Here is a 14,052-nt window from a genome sequence, read left to right on the forward strand (position 1 = left end):
GATGAACTATGGATGTAACATACCCTGGACTTTCCCATTCCATGGAAGTGAAAAAACTGAGTCAATACTATTTGCTCTAACAGATTAAAAAGCCACTATGTTGTGTCAGGGTGACCTAGCAGTGACATATCTCTTAAACTAGAATTTCAGTTTTGGCCTTTAGAACCTGATGACTTCACACGCAGAGGGAGAGAGAGAGAAAGATATACACGTGCTGTCATCCAGACTAGCCAATTACTTATATTCTGTGTCCAGGGAAGCTGTCTATCAGCTCCGTCTAGTACGCAGGCTGACACCCTACCTGCCTGCAGACTGTCTCGCCAGAGTGGTGCATGCTCTAGTTATCTCCCGCTTGGACTACTGCAATGCGCTCTATGTGGGGCTACCTTTGAAGGTGACCTGGAAACTACAACTAATCCAGAATGCGGCAGCTAGGCTGGTGACTGGGAGCGGCCGCCGAAACCACATAACACCGGTCTTGAAAAATCTACATTGGCTCCCAGTACGTTTCCGAGCACAATTCAAAGTGTTGGTGCTGACCTTTAAAGCTGACCTTTAAATCAGTGTTTCCCAACCAGTGTGCCTCCAGATGTTTTCGGACTACAACTCCCATCATCCCTAGCTAGCAAGACCAGTGGTCAGGAATGATGGGAGTTGTAGTTCCAAAACATCTGGAGGCACACTGGTTGGGAAACGCTGCCCTAAATGACCTCGGTCCAGTATACCTGAAGGAGCGTCTCCACCCCCATTGTTCTGCTCGGACACTGCGGTCCAGTGCCGAGGGCCTTCTGGCAGTCTCCTCGCTGCGAGAAGCCTAGTTACAAGGAACCAGGCAGAGGGCCTTCTTGGTAGTGGCACCCGCCCTGTGGAATGCCCTCCCACCAGATGTCAAAGAGAAAAACATCTACCAGACTTTTAGAAGACATCTGAAGGCAGCCCTGTTTAGGGAAGCTTTTAATGTTTAACAGACCATTGTATTTTAATATTTTGTTGGAAGCCGCACAGAGTGGCTGGGGAAACCCAGCCAGATGGGTGGGGTATAAATAATAAGTTATTATTATATTATTACCGTGTTTCTCACATTTTAAGACGTCCCTATAAAATAAGACATGGCACGATTTTCTGGAGGCAATAAAATATAAGGCATCCCCCCAAAATAAGACATGCTGAGTGGGAGCAGTGGTGGGAGCAGGTCTGCATGGCACTTTTGCAGCGTGCGCCTCGCCGAGCGCTGCTGTTTCTCCCGGGTCCCGCTCAGTCGGGACTCTGCGCGGTGCGCGCTACTGTCCTTGCCGGCTCCCGCTGAGTCGGGGCTCGGCACAGCGCACGCAGCTGTCTTTGCCGGCTCTTTCTTGAATGAATCCCCCACCCCGAATTCGACCAAGCCCAGAACAGCCTGCCAATCACACCAACGAGCAACCGACGTCGCTTGCTCCCAGCGGCTGTGAAGGGGCGGGGCTCCGCTTGTGAGCAGGCCGGGGGGAGGGTGAGAGCAGAAGTGGCCATTGGGTGAGAGGCGTTTCACGCCTGAAATGGCCGTCGCCGAACAATGGACGAGCCTATGGCGGGAGCAGGGCCCACCGCGGCCGGTCCTGTCGCCATGGGTGGGGAAAACGAGGCTGAAAGCCGGCAAGGCCCCGCGGACCAGGCCGACGGAGAGTCGCGGCTCAACCTGTTGGACACTTGCGGGGTGTGCGGCCAGAACATCCAGAGCCAGCGGCCCAAGCTGCTGCCGTGCCTCCACTCGTTCTGCGTGCGCTGCCTACCCCCTCCGCATCGCTACCTCATGCTGCCGCCTCCCGCCGCACCTTCACCGGGCGCTGGCGGCCCCAAAGACCCGCCGCTGCCTCCGCCGCCACCTTTGCTTCAGCCTTCCCCGGCCCCCTCGTCGCCCGTCACCATGCCGCCCTCGCCGCTGCACTGCAACCCGGGTAAGGAAGCCCGCGCGGCGGCCGTGTCACGACTGGGGGGTGAGGAGGAGAAGAGCTCGTAGTTATCTCAGAGAGGGAGAGTCCCGACCCAGCGGGAGCCGGCAAGGGCAGCAGCACGCGCCGCACCGAGCCCGACCCAGCAAAACTCTGAAAGCTTAATACCGGTAAAAAATTAAAAAGCTTAACAAAAAAAATAAGACATCCCCTGAAAATAAGCCATGGTGTGTTTTTTTGGAGTAAAAATAAATATAAGACATGTCTTAAAATGTGAGAAACATGGTATATACCAAAGCTATAAATATCTGGGAAAATGTTGAGCTGGGAGATAACAGAAATCACTGGGTTAAAGCTGACCAAAGTGAAGAGGTGCCATTATTAGCAATTTACGATGGGGTGGCAGGTTCGCAGGCTATGAAGGACTTGCTCACAGATTTATTGACAGCTGCGCGAATTATGATAGCTAGGGAAGTGGAAGGGGCAAGCAGAATGGTCTAAAGAGGTGTAGGAATATAGCTCTTAATGATACATTGACATGTGCCATTAAGGTAAGATGGGGAATATGCAGGAGAAATGATTTCAAGGAGATATGGAAGGTGCTTGTAGAATTTGTACTGTTAAAATGGAAATGGGTCAAACCATCACAAGAGGTGTTGAAATTTTGGGAGGCTGGATAGTTACAATGGAATGGTAGAGTGCACATTTTTATTCTTATTTATTTATGATTATTACTTTGTCAAAAAAACAAAAACAAATGTTGAGCTGGATCCTTCCCACAAGAATCTGTCTTAGAGCAATGCATTTTAAAAACACTTTCCCATTTACGTGAACCTCAATGAGGGTGCAGAACACGGCTTGTGAGGGGCGTGGCCTGGGGAGAGGGTGTGGCCTGGAGGAGATTCCCCAATGTTGAATGAATGGAGAGTCCGGGAGGGACTCCTCTGGGGCAATTCAAATTTTAGAAAGCAAGTGTGTTGTCACCTACAAAAGTGCCATCACTCCTTATATGGCCATGGAGATGTCAGGAATGTGACACTTCTTGCGTATGTAAAGCTTGTGGTTTGGACGGCTAAGAGCAGTGGTTCCTAATCTTTTTTGGGTTCCACTGTTCCCTTGGTTCCATAAACTCATGCCTGGTGCCCCGTACCCTCTAAAAGAGCATTATTCAGAATAGTGGTTGAACGGCGACGCACTAAGAAAAGTGATTACACAGCAGCATTAAAAGCAGTACCAATTAGTTGCACGTTTATTCAAAATCCAATGTAGCTTGAGTCAACCAAATTGATAAACTTGATACAGCGATGCCAGATTTTCAAAGCCTGATAGTCACTGACACCTCCAGCGCCCGCTCAGGTTTGGGAACCACTGGCTTAGAGCCATAGAGTCGAAAACTGTTTCCCGTCATGCGAAGCTGTCTCACAAGAGGAGCATCTGTGTATTAGGTCTCTGTGTCATGTAAGTAAACCCTGTGGCTGAGAAATATTGGTGGCCGCTTAAGCTGAGCAGCTGAGCCCTGGGGATGCTATTGGGCCACATTTAACATAACTGTTCCATATGGAAGTGACAGGAAAGCTGCTCTGCTCAAAGGGATAAGACGGCTGGCTAAACATCTGTCAGTGGTTTTCTTGCATGCTTGTTTCCTGCATGTTTAATAAATGTCCATATGGGTACAGTATAGCCAAATGCAATTCTTGCAGACAGTTCTGCATTCAAACAGAAAACGGCCTAAATAATCGAGGGAACAGTACTTTGCCTGCGGCTGCTAAATGTTACGGTCTTTTTTTATAAAGGCTATTTCTAAGCACATCTCTTATGTTGTTTTTAGGGAGATCGGGGTGTTCAAGGCTTACCAGGACAAAAAGGCTCCGTGGGGGTTGGACTACCCGGGTCTAAGGTAAGAGGGTTGCCCATCTATCTCTTTTTTAAAAAATCAGTTTTTATTAAAAGTTTTCAACATAAAATACAATAAAAATCTAACGAATTCAGAAAGGGTGGGGGGAACCAAGAATAAAGAAAAGGAGAAAGAAGGAAAAAACGAGGAAAGGGAAATTGCAAAGCCCTCTATCCATAGGAGCCGAGGTTCCTTTGGACCCCCCAATAAAATATTTAAGGCGGTGCCCCCCCTCAAGTTGATGGACATTACCATTCAAACGGTGTCTGTGTCTTGTATCATGTGACCAATTATGCAGGGTGAGGCTTACCTGGCCAGCCACACCCCCCCCAATATTTTGTTCAAGTTGGCACCCCTGCCTCTATCAAAATTAAAACTTAACCCTTATACCACACACAGAAGAGTGAGCCCTCCCAGCTCCCACCTGGGACCTTCCCCTTCCCCTGATCTCCATCAGCGGCCTGTGGTGGAGCTGTGAAGCTGCCGTCCCAACTCCATTATCGCTGCAGCTTATCTAGACAGGTCTGGGGAAGAGCACCAGCAAGGCCAGCGCTCTGCAGCTACTCCCATCCATGTGTTTGCACAATCCTGAGCTCTTGCTGCCCTGGCGCTCCTCAACCCTGTCTGGGGTAGCAGGGCCGTCTTAAGCATATCCGGCGCCATAGTGCAAAGCTCCCTCCAGCCCCCCCCCTTCCCAGAGTTGTCGACCTTTTTTTTGGAAGGACGGTGCTGCCGGCGGGGCTGGAGGAGGCGGGCAGCGGCTGGAGGGCAGCTCCTCTAGCGTGGAAGAGGCAGAGGCTGGACACGGTGCCTCCCAGCTCAGCTGGCCGCTTCGTGCCACGGTGGCCACCACAACAGATGGAGGCTCTCAGTGGAGCTGGGCGAGGGCGGTGAGCTGATGCCAGGAGACGCCGTGTCCAGCCTCCACCTCTGCCCTGGCGCCCTCCAGAACTTGGCGCCCTGCGCCACTAGCCTCTATGGGCAAGACGCCCGTGCGGGGAAGCTGCAGCAATGCTGGTGTTGGGAGGGTGAAACTGTGGCTCCAGCCCACGGGGCACTGCTTGGATGTCTTTCAAAGAGGACTGGGCAAGTTCATGAATGAGAAAGCTATCAGTGGCTGCTATCCCTGATGGCTGGCTGCGGGCGGAGGTTCCTTCCGCCTCACATAACTCAACAGCTTTGTTCGCACAACCAAACTGAATCATAAGCACGGAAACTGTTATGTCTTCAGTGGTCTGTGTTCTGATTCGATACATGATGTCTAACAACAGAACATTTCAGGATTGGCCCTTGAACTCTGAGTCGTGATTCACAGCTGAGAAGTTTAGACAGCCAATCACGTTGGGAGTGGGAGCGGCCCAGGCTTTCAGGAATGTATATAAGCAGTTGCTTGGCCCCTGTTTCCCAGTTATGTAGTTCAACAAAGGTTCTTGCTGCTATTCACTGTGCCTTGCCTCATGGGAACCCACCTACATTTCAGAAACAATTTGGGCTCCTTTGGGAGGAAGGTAGAAACTTAATAAAGAAGGAAACAAACAAACAATATGAAGACTGAGGGCATCCTGAGCAAGTTTGCAGACGACACCAAATTGGGAGCGGTGGCTAATACCCCAGAGGACAGGATCACACTTCAAAATGACCTTAACAGATTAGACAACTGGGCCAAAGCAAACAAGATGTATTTTAACAAGGAGAAATGTAAGGTACTACACTTGGGCAAAAGAAATGAAAGGCACAAATACAGGATGGGTGACACCTGGCTTGAGAGCAGTACATGTGAAAAGGATCTAGGAGTCCTGGTAGACCACAAACTTGACATGAGTCAGCAGTGTGATGCAGCAGCTAAAAAAGCCAATACAATTCTGGGCTGCATGAATAGGAGTATAGCATCTAGATCTAGGGAAGTAATAGTACCACTGTATTCTGCTCTGGTCAGACCTCACCTGGAGTATTGTGTCCAGTTCTGGGCACCACAGTTCAAGAAGGATACTGACAAGCTGGAACGTGTCCAGAAGAGGGCAACCAAAATGGTCAAAGGCCTGGAAACGATGCCTTATGAGGAACGGCTTAGGGAGCTGGGTATGTTTAGCCTGGAGAAGAGAAGGTTAAGGGGTGATATGATAGCCATGTTCAAATATATGAAAGGATGTCATATGGAGGAGGGAGAAAGATTGTTTTCTGCTGCTCCAGAGAAGCGGACACGGAGCAATGGATTCAAACTTCAAGAAAGAAGATTCCACCTAACTCCTAAACATTAGGAAGAACTTCCTGACAGTAAGAGCTGTTCGGCAGTGGAATTTGCTACCAAGGAGTGTGGTGGAGTCTCCTTCTTTGGAGGTCTTTAAGCAGAGGCTTGATAGGCATATGTCAAGAATGCTTTGATGGTGTTTCCTGCTTGGCAGGGGGTTGGACTGGATGGCCCTTGTGGTCTCTTCCAACTCTATGATTCTATGATTCTAAGATTTCCCCCCCCGGTTATTTACCTATGCAAAGCAGTAGCCATGTTGTATCTTATTATTAGGGGGATTCTGGAGAGAAAGGAGACCAGGGAAAGAGAGGTAACAAAGGAGAGATTGGAGAACCTGGACCTGCAGGACCAAGGGTAAGACTTTAAAAACAACAACCACAACTACTTTATTTATTCTTTCACGACAGAAGATAGGGCACTTAATAATTTATATCATTATACAACCTTTCAGGGATTTTCAGGAGTCAAAGGCGAACCTGGTCTTACTGTAAGTATATCCTGATGTGGTGTTTTATCATAAAAATGTGACGGTTGGTAAAAGCCGCAACTTGGCACTCTTCATGATCTGAGATGGGGAATTAGTGGCTCACCAGATGTTGTTGGATTACAGCTAGGAATGAATCAGTCTTTTCCAGGTCCTGCTTGTGGACTTACTATAAGCTTCTAGTTGGCCGATGTGAGGACAATATGCTGGACCAGATGGGCCACTGGCCAGATCCAGCAGGGATTTTTCTATATTTTGTGTTGCGTCAAATAAAAATGACATTTCTGTCACAGATTAAGTATCATTTAACTACGTATTTTGTTGGAAAATGTGTTCCAACCTGTTCTGAGCCATGTACGCAGCGCTGTTTCTAATCTGCTACATTTCAGCTTTTGGGGGAAACCATGTTGTTTGTCTTGCCGTGGTAGACAGAATTTTATGCAACCAATTACGTACTGTTGGATTATTCCATACCATTAATTTCAATGCAAAGAACACAAAATACAAATGGCAGGGGGAGGAGGTGGACGATACACAGATGATACACATTCTCTCTTTTTTAAAAAAAGTATTTTTATTGAAACAAATTTAACAAAACAATTTATCAATCAATATACCCAATTACATCCCCCCCCTTTATTCCCTCCCATCCCTCCCTCTCCCACCCTCCAAGGACTTCCCTCAGCTCCCCTCTCTGGTTTGTTTATACATATTGTTCTCAGGGTGTTGTAAAATTGTCCATATCATTACCTTATCTATCATCTGTTCTACTAATAAATTTGTGGATGTTTACTCAAAACCTGCCAAGGAGTCCAAATCCTTTTGTTGCCTTTTTAAATAATTTGTAAAAAGTTCCCATTCTTCCTTGAAATCACGATTGTCCTTCTCCCGCAATTTGTATGTTAACTTTGCCAGCTCCACATAGTTCACCAGTCTTTCTTGCCTTTGTTCTTTTCCTTGGTATTTCCTCATTCTTCCTCCTTCATCTTTGTGCTAACAAGACTCTTGCCGCTGTTGTAGCATACATGAATAAGTTCTTTGTTTTCCTTGGCAGGTCTTGTCCTAAGATCCCTAACAAAAATGCTTCTGGTTTTTTTACGAATGTAATTTTGAACATTCCCCCCCCCCAATTCATTATATATCATCTCCCAAAACTTTTTGACTTCTCTACATTCCCACCACATATGATATAAAGTACCTTCTTTTTCTTTACATTTCCAACATGTATTTGACCCAGTTTTGTACATCTTTGCCATTTTCACTGGTGTAATATACCATCTATACATCATTTTCAGATAATTTTCCTTCAATAGAGAACAATCTGTGAATTTCAAATCTACCCTCTACAATTTTTCCCAGTCCTCAAATTGTATGTTATCTCCTATATCTTGCACCCATTTGATCATGACTGATTTGACTTCCTCATCTTTCGTTTCCCATTCTAGCAGAGTGCTATATTCAATAGCTTCACGTCTTCTTCTATAACCTCCTTTTGGAATCTAGAGATTGTATAGCTAAAACCTTTTTTTATTATCCTCCTTATACAGCTCATTTAATTTTCTATAATGTAACCAACTCTGAAAATGTTCTCTAATTTTGTCATACTCTTTTAATTTCCATTTTCCTTCTTGATCTCTCAATAAATCTCTATATGTAGGCCACTTTCCCTTTTTACCAAGCGGTTTGAGTAACGAAGCTTCAATTGGTGATAGGCACCAAGGTGTTTTTTGTTCTATAGATGATACACATTCTCAATTAAATATTGTTTGCGGACTGTTGTGAAAACAGCAGAAAACACGGATTGCATTTGCTGCACTAATTTCCATTCTGGAGATGAGATAATTGAGTGAATTTTGGCAATTTCCACTCCCATGCAAGTAGACATGATTCTTTCCCCCCTTTTAGACATGTTCAGAGAACCATCTGAATATCACTGTAACAATAATATGTTTTAGTGTTTCAAAACACTATGCAAAGCAAGCATTCAATTTTCCATTGGAAAAAGAAGGGGGGGGAACAATTAGGCAATGATGCATAACTGATTTCCAAATCTGAAATCACAACTGAACTGGCTCCTCTCTTTCAGAAAGAAGACGTAATCAAACTCATAATGGAGATATGTGGTAAGATCTACCTGAAGGAATGAAACCATTTAATCATATTAGTTGCTTTCTCTGAAAGAATTCAGAATTGACCTTGGAAGTGTGTACATTTATTGGGTGGGGTCTAAAGAACCATGAGTGAAAGGAAAATAGCTGCGTGCTGTTTTGCAAGTACTGGTCTATGTCTCTGCAGTGTTATACAGTCGCATGTTGGAAGTTGAATGGAATCTGTTCCAGCAATCCATTCAACTTCCAAAGCGTTCGAAAACCAAAGTGTGGCTTCTGATTGGCTGCAAGAAGATCCTGCAGGCAATTGGAAGTCGCGGAAGCCCCGTTGGACGTTCGGCTTCCAAAAGAACGTTCGAAAACCGGAACAGTCACTTCTGGGTTTCGATCATTCGGGAGCCAAAACGTTTGAGAACTAGGCTGTTTGAAAACAAAGGTACAACTGTAATAGGCAAATTCTATAGCAATTCTCATACCTGCAAGCAGAATTCTCATGCCTTGAACAACAAGCAGAACAACATCATTTAAACAGTTCCGCTATTTTGACACAATATTCTAGTGCATGAGCAGGAAGTTCTTTCTGTACGCAGAAGGGCATTTTGGATCCAGCATATTATTATTACCTATATAATGTGTGTAAACGGGCCTTTTATGTTAATGTGTTTTATGTACACTCTGCAGTTGGACATTTGCTATGCAACCAATGTTGTTGCCTTTAACAAAGCATTATTGCTAATAAACTGGGACAGAGATCTAGGAGCTTTTAGAATTTATTGGGTAAGAGAGACAGAAATTAGAATGGCTTTATGGGACTTGTGGTGCTCTGGGTGGTTCTCCCCACCATGAGAAGTGTGATAGAACCGATGAAGCAGCCTTATACAGAGGAAGACCACTGCTCCATCTAGCTCAGTACTATCTGCACTGACTGGCAGTGGCTCTCCAGGATTTCAGGCAAGGAGTCTCTCCTAGCCCTACCTGGCGATGCTGGGGGGTTCAACCTGGGCCCTTTCCCATAATATGTGACACGTGTGTTAAGGGAGCAAGCATGTCTATTTGAGATAGCAGGTCTCCAGATCTTACATCGGAGAAAAGTGGCACGGATAAGGTTCGTTTTTGCTAGCATGGTCAGTGGAGATGCCTTCCTAAAACAGACCAGGGTTACTATCTCGATCAGAAAGTCAGCGGTTCGAATCGCCGCGACGGAGTGAGCTCCCGTTGTTCTGCCCCAGCTCCTGCCAACCTAGCAGTTCGAAAGCACACCAGTGCAAGTAGATAAATAGCTACCGCTGCGGCGGAAAGGTAAACGGCGTTTCCGTGCGCTCTGGTTTCTGTCATGGTATCCCGTTGTGCCAGAAGCAATTTAGTCATGCTGGCCACATGACCTGGAAAGCTGTCTGTGGACAAACGCCGGCTCCCTTGGCCTGAAAGTGGGATGAGTGCCGCAACCCCATAGTCGCCTTTGACTGGACTTAACCGACCAGGGGTCTTTTACCTTTTTTTTTTTTTACCTTTACTGTCTTGCTGCATCTCTACCTCTGTGTGAGGTGAGGAGCACTATACCAATGAAAAGAAGAAGAAAATCACATGTATGAAGCCACCCTTAGTGGAACAGTTATTCCAAATATCATGATTGTGCAGTGTTCACCAGTGCTGGGAACCATAGACTCACATCTACATAAAACAGGTGGGGTTGTCCACTGTTTTCCTAATTTTCAACAGGATGTACACACTTATTCCAAGATGTATCTGAAGTTGCTGTTAGAAGGGAATGTAGGGAAGCCTTTCTCATGCACACAGACAGAGGAAGCACCTTGTGTGCACATCAGAGCATTTATTTATTTTTTGGACCCCAGTCTGCAACTCTTGGGGAATTATTTAAAATCTACATATCAGATAGCTGACTTAATTCTAACCCCATCTCATCCCCTTTCTAACAGGCTGCGGTGTTAAGTGCAAAGAAAACCCTCTGGAGCTCGTGTTTGTGATTGACAGTTCGGAAAGCGTCGGGCCCGAGAACTTTGACCGGATCAAACGGTTTGTGAAAACGGTGATTGACGCCGTCACCGTCAACCAAGCTACGGCTCGGGTCGGCATCATCAACTTCAGCCACAAAGTCGAGCTGGTGTCCACTTTGCAGCAGTTCCCCAACAAGGACAGCTTGAAAAGTGCCGTCGATGCCATGCAGTACCTGGGGGAAGGCACCTTCACCGCCACAGCTCTCAGCAACGCCATTGATGTGTTCCAGGCCGCCCGGCCAGGGGTGAGAAAGGTGGCTATTGTGATAACGGATGGGCAAGCAGATCGCCGAGATCAGAATTCGCTGGAGGTTGTTGTGAAGAACGCCCATGCTCTCAACATTGAAATCTTTGTCATTGGGGTGGTTCAGAAGAGCGATCCCAATTTTGAAAATTTCCGGAAAGATCTGGACCTCATCGCTTCTGACCCGGACCCAGAGCACGTCTACCAGATAGATGATTTCATGACCCTGCAAGGTAGGAGGGAGCAACCTCTCTGGAATGTTATTTGCTGGAATATTAGTAATGCATATTGGTATTATAAATTTTAGTTGCTATAGATCAGGCATCCCCAAACTGCGGCCCTCCAGATGTTTTGGCCTACAACTCCCATGATCCCTAGCTAACAGGACCAGTGGTCGGGGAAGATGGGAATTGTAGTTCAAAACATCTGGAGGGCCGAAGTTTGGGGATGCCTGATATAGATAGCAGCGGGAGCTTTTGCATGATGATAAAGTATAATAAGGAAGAGCACCAATGCCTTTTTTTTTTAGTGTATACCTATATAGCTATGGAAGCATTTCCCCCTGATATTGCTTCCTGATGTTGCTTAACTTTATAAAGGTTAGATTCTTATCCTGCCTGCTAGGGTGCTCTTCCTTCCAAGGTGGCTTACAGGTAGCATTAAATCACATTACAGTGGAACCTTGGTTGTCGAACTTAATAATCTGTTCTGGGAGTCCGTTCGACTCCCGGAACCATTCGAAAACCAAGCAGAAGCCATGTTGGAAGTTCAGCTTCCAAAAAACGTTCGGAAACCAGAACACTTACTTCCGGGTTTTTGGCTTTCGGAAGCCGATTTGTTTGTCAACTAAGCCATTTGAGAAGCAAGGTTCCACTGTAGAAAGAACCCAACGATGAACAATGTCGACATGGAGAATGTCCTCAGTAGTCTTCCCAAAGGATGGTAGTAGAATGGCCCAGGAGGGATGGAGGTGAAGAGTCCACCTGGAGGTGGTCTTCTCCGGGGGGGGGGGTGTGTGCTCCTCCTTACTCCTGCAGTCCTTCCCACAAGACAGTTTAATAACCATAACCTTCACTCTCTTTGCTTAAAAAAATAAACAATCTTAACCCTCCCACAACACGTACACATCCTACAGTGGAGCGGACCTCAATTTAAAGCAGGGGTGAGGAAGCTGTGGCCCTCCAAGATGGTGTTGGGACTGTAATTCCCATGGGCCAAATTCTATGTGATTGCCATAAAACTTAGGGAACAAGCTGTCATATCATCATGAATAATAATAATAATAATAATAATAATAATAATAATAATAATTTATTATTTATACCCCGCCCATCTGACTGGGTTTCCCCAGCCACTCTGGGCAGCTTCCAACCGAATATTAAAAACAGTACAGCATGAAAGATTAAAAACTTCCCTAAACAGGGCTGCCTTCAGTTGTCTTCTAAAAGTAAAATAGTTGCTTATTGCCTTGACATCTGCTGGGAGGGCGTTCCACAGGGCGGGTGCCACCAGGCGCGGTGCTAGGGCTTTTTGCACCCTAAGGAAAACACCTTCTGGCGCCCCCCCCAGGCGCGCATGCATCATGACGCACGCACGCACGCACGCACGCACGCACACCGCTGATGCCCCTGCGTCCCCTACATGGGCAGGAGGAGCGCGGGCCAAGAGGGGAGCTCGGCGCCCTCCCGCCTGTGGAGGGGACGCTTTGAGCTCCTCAGCAGCGGCGGCTGCAGCGAGGAAGCAGCGGCGGCAGCAGCGCCCATAGCTGAAGGCTTCAGCTGTGGGTGCTGCCGCCGCTTGCTCACTGCAGCCACTGGGGAGCTCACAGCGTCCCCTCTGTGGGAGGGAGGGCGCTGAGCACTCCTTTTGGCTCGCGCTCGTCCCGCCTGTGGAGGGGACGCTGGGGGCTCCTCGGCGAGCGAGCGAGTGTGCGACGGCGGCAGCGCCCATAGCTGAAGGCTCCGGCTGCGGGCACTTGCCGCCACTACCACTGCCGCTGAGGAGCTCTCGGCGTCCCCTCCATAGGCAGGAGGAGCACGAGCACGCGCCTTGGGAGGGCGGCGGTGGCGCGGCGGGGCTTTTGTGGGGCAGGCTCGGCAGCGCCCCCTCCATTTCCGCGCCCTAGACAATGGCCTAGTCCGCCTAAATGGACGCACCGGGCCTGGGTGCCACTACCGAGAAGGCCCTCTGTCTGGTTCCCCGTAAGTTTTAAATGACAACTTCAGGTTATATTTTAGTGAGTAAGATCTAATTTATATATTTTAACTGCCGTTATATCTGTACTGTCCCTGTTATACCGAACTGCCAATTTAAATGTATCCCTATTGTGTTTCATAACTTCCCTGATTTTGTATGTGAGCTGGAACTGGTCTGTGACTGAAATAATAGATTCATTCATATAATTCCCATGATCCCTGACCACTGGCCATGCCAGATGGGGCTGCTGGGAGTCCAACAACTTCTGGAGGGCCCCTGGTTAAAACAAATGGGCCTTTCACCATCAGCTTCAGGGCTGGCTGTAGGTAGAGTCCTGGTAGCATGGGACACTGTGCGGCGAAGCCGCGTGGAAGCCATGCTGCGCACTGCGAGGGCGGAGGCACCAGAGCGATCTCTGCGCCTCAGCGCCAGGGCGCCCGACCTGCTCGAGACTGCCCTGATCAGCTTGGTCTCATTCCTGGTGTATGGGTATTTCCATCTAACAGCATTGACCTTTTCAAACCCTTTCAGCTCTCGAGAATAAGATCTTCAAACAAATTTGTGAGAATGATTTCAGTCCCTATATCACCAAAGTGCTCAGCTCAGTCCTTTCTCCAGGGCTTGAGACAAGAACGAAGCATACTGGTCAGTTTTCTGTAGTTGAGACACATGAGCCGGATGTTACTGATTTTGTAAGTATTCCTAAAGACTTGTGCTTACTGTATATAGGAAGGGCTATAGCTGAGTGGCAAAGCATGTTTTATTTATTTATTTATTTTTGCATGTAGGAGCCCCCCAGGTTTCAATTCTTGGCCTTGGTATTTAAGTTCACCTAGTTTTACCATGAAGGCTGGAAAGTTTTGTCATTTTTCCAATCATATATTCAGTTCGCCAAATTTCTGCAGGAGTTTGTATTTAAAAAATCCTCCTGAAAATTC

The 14,052-nt window shown here is 47.2% G+C and overlaps 1 protein-coding gene across 2 annotated transcripts in view; it reads left to right on the forward strand.

Moving 5' to 3' along the window:
- Positions 1-14,052, forward strand: part of COL28A1 (collagen type XXVIII alpha 1 chain) — an 85,485-nt gene that overhangs the window by 68,023 nt on the left and 3,410 nt on the right. For both annotated transcript variants that reach the window (XM_060280753.2, XM_060280754.2), the window contains exons 28-33: positions 3,754-3,822; positions 6,341-6,421; positions 6,519-6,554; positions 8,638-8,674; positions 10,597-11,151; positions 13,646-13,806. In XM_060280753.2, the coding sequence (XP_060136736.2) occupies positions 3,754-3,822; positions 6,341-6,421; positions 6,519-6,554; positions 8,638-8,674; positions 10,597-11,151; positions 13,646-13,806 (939 nt within the window). The remainder of the gene's footprint in view (positions 1-3,753; positions 3,823-6,340; positions 6,422-6,518; positions 6,555-8,637; positions 8,675-10,596; positions 11,152-13,645; positions 13,807-14,052) is intronic.

This window comes from Zootoca vivipara, chromosome 11 (assembly GCF_965207765.1).
Source record: "Zootoca vivipara chromosome 11, rZooViv2.hap1.1, whole genome shotgun sequence".
NCBI classification, from domain to species: domain Eukaryota; kingdom Metazoa; phylum Chordata; class Lepidosauria; order Squamata; family Lacertidae; genus Zootoca; species Zootoca vivipara.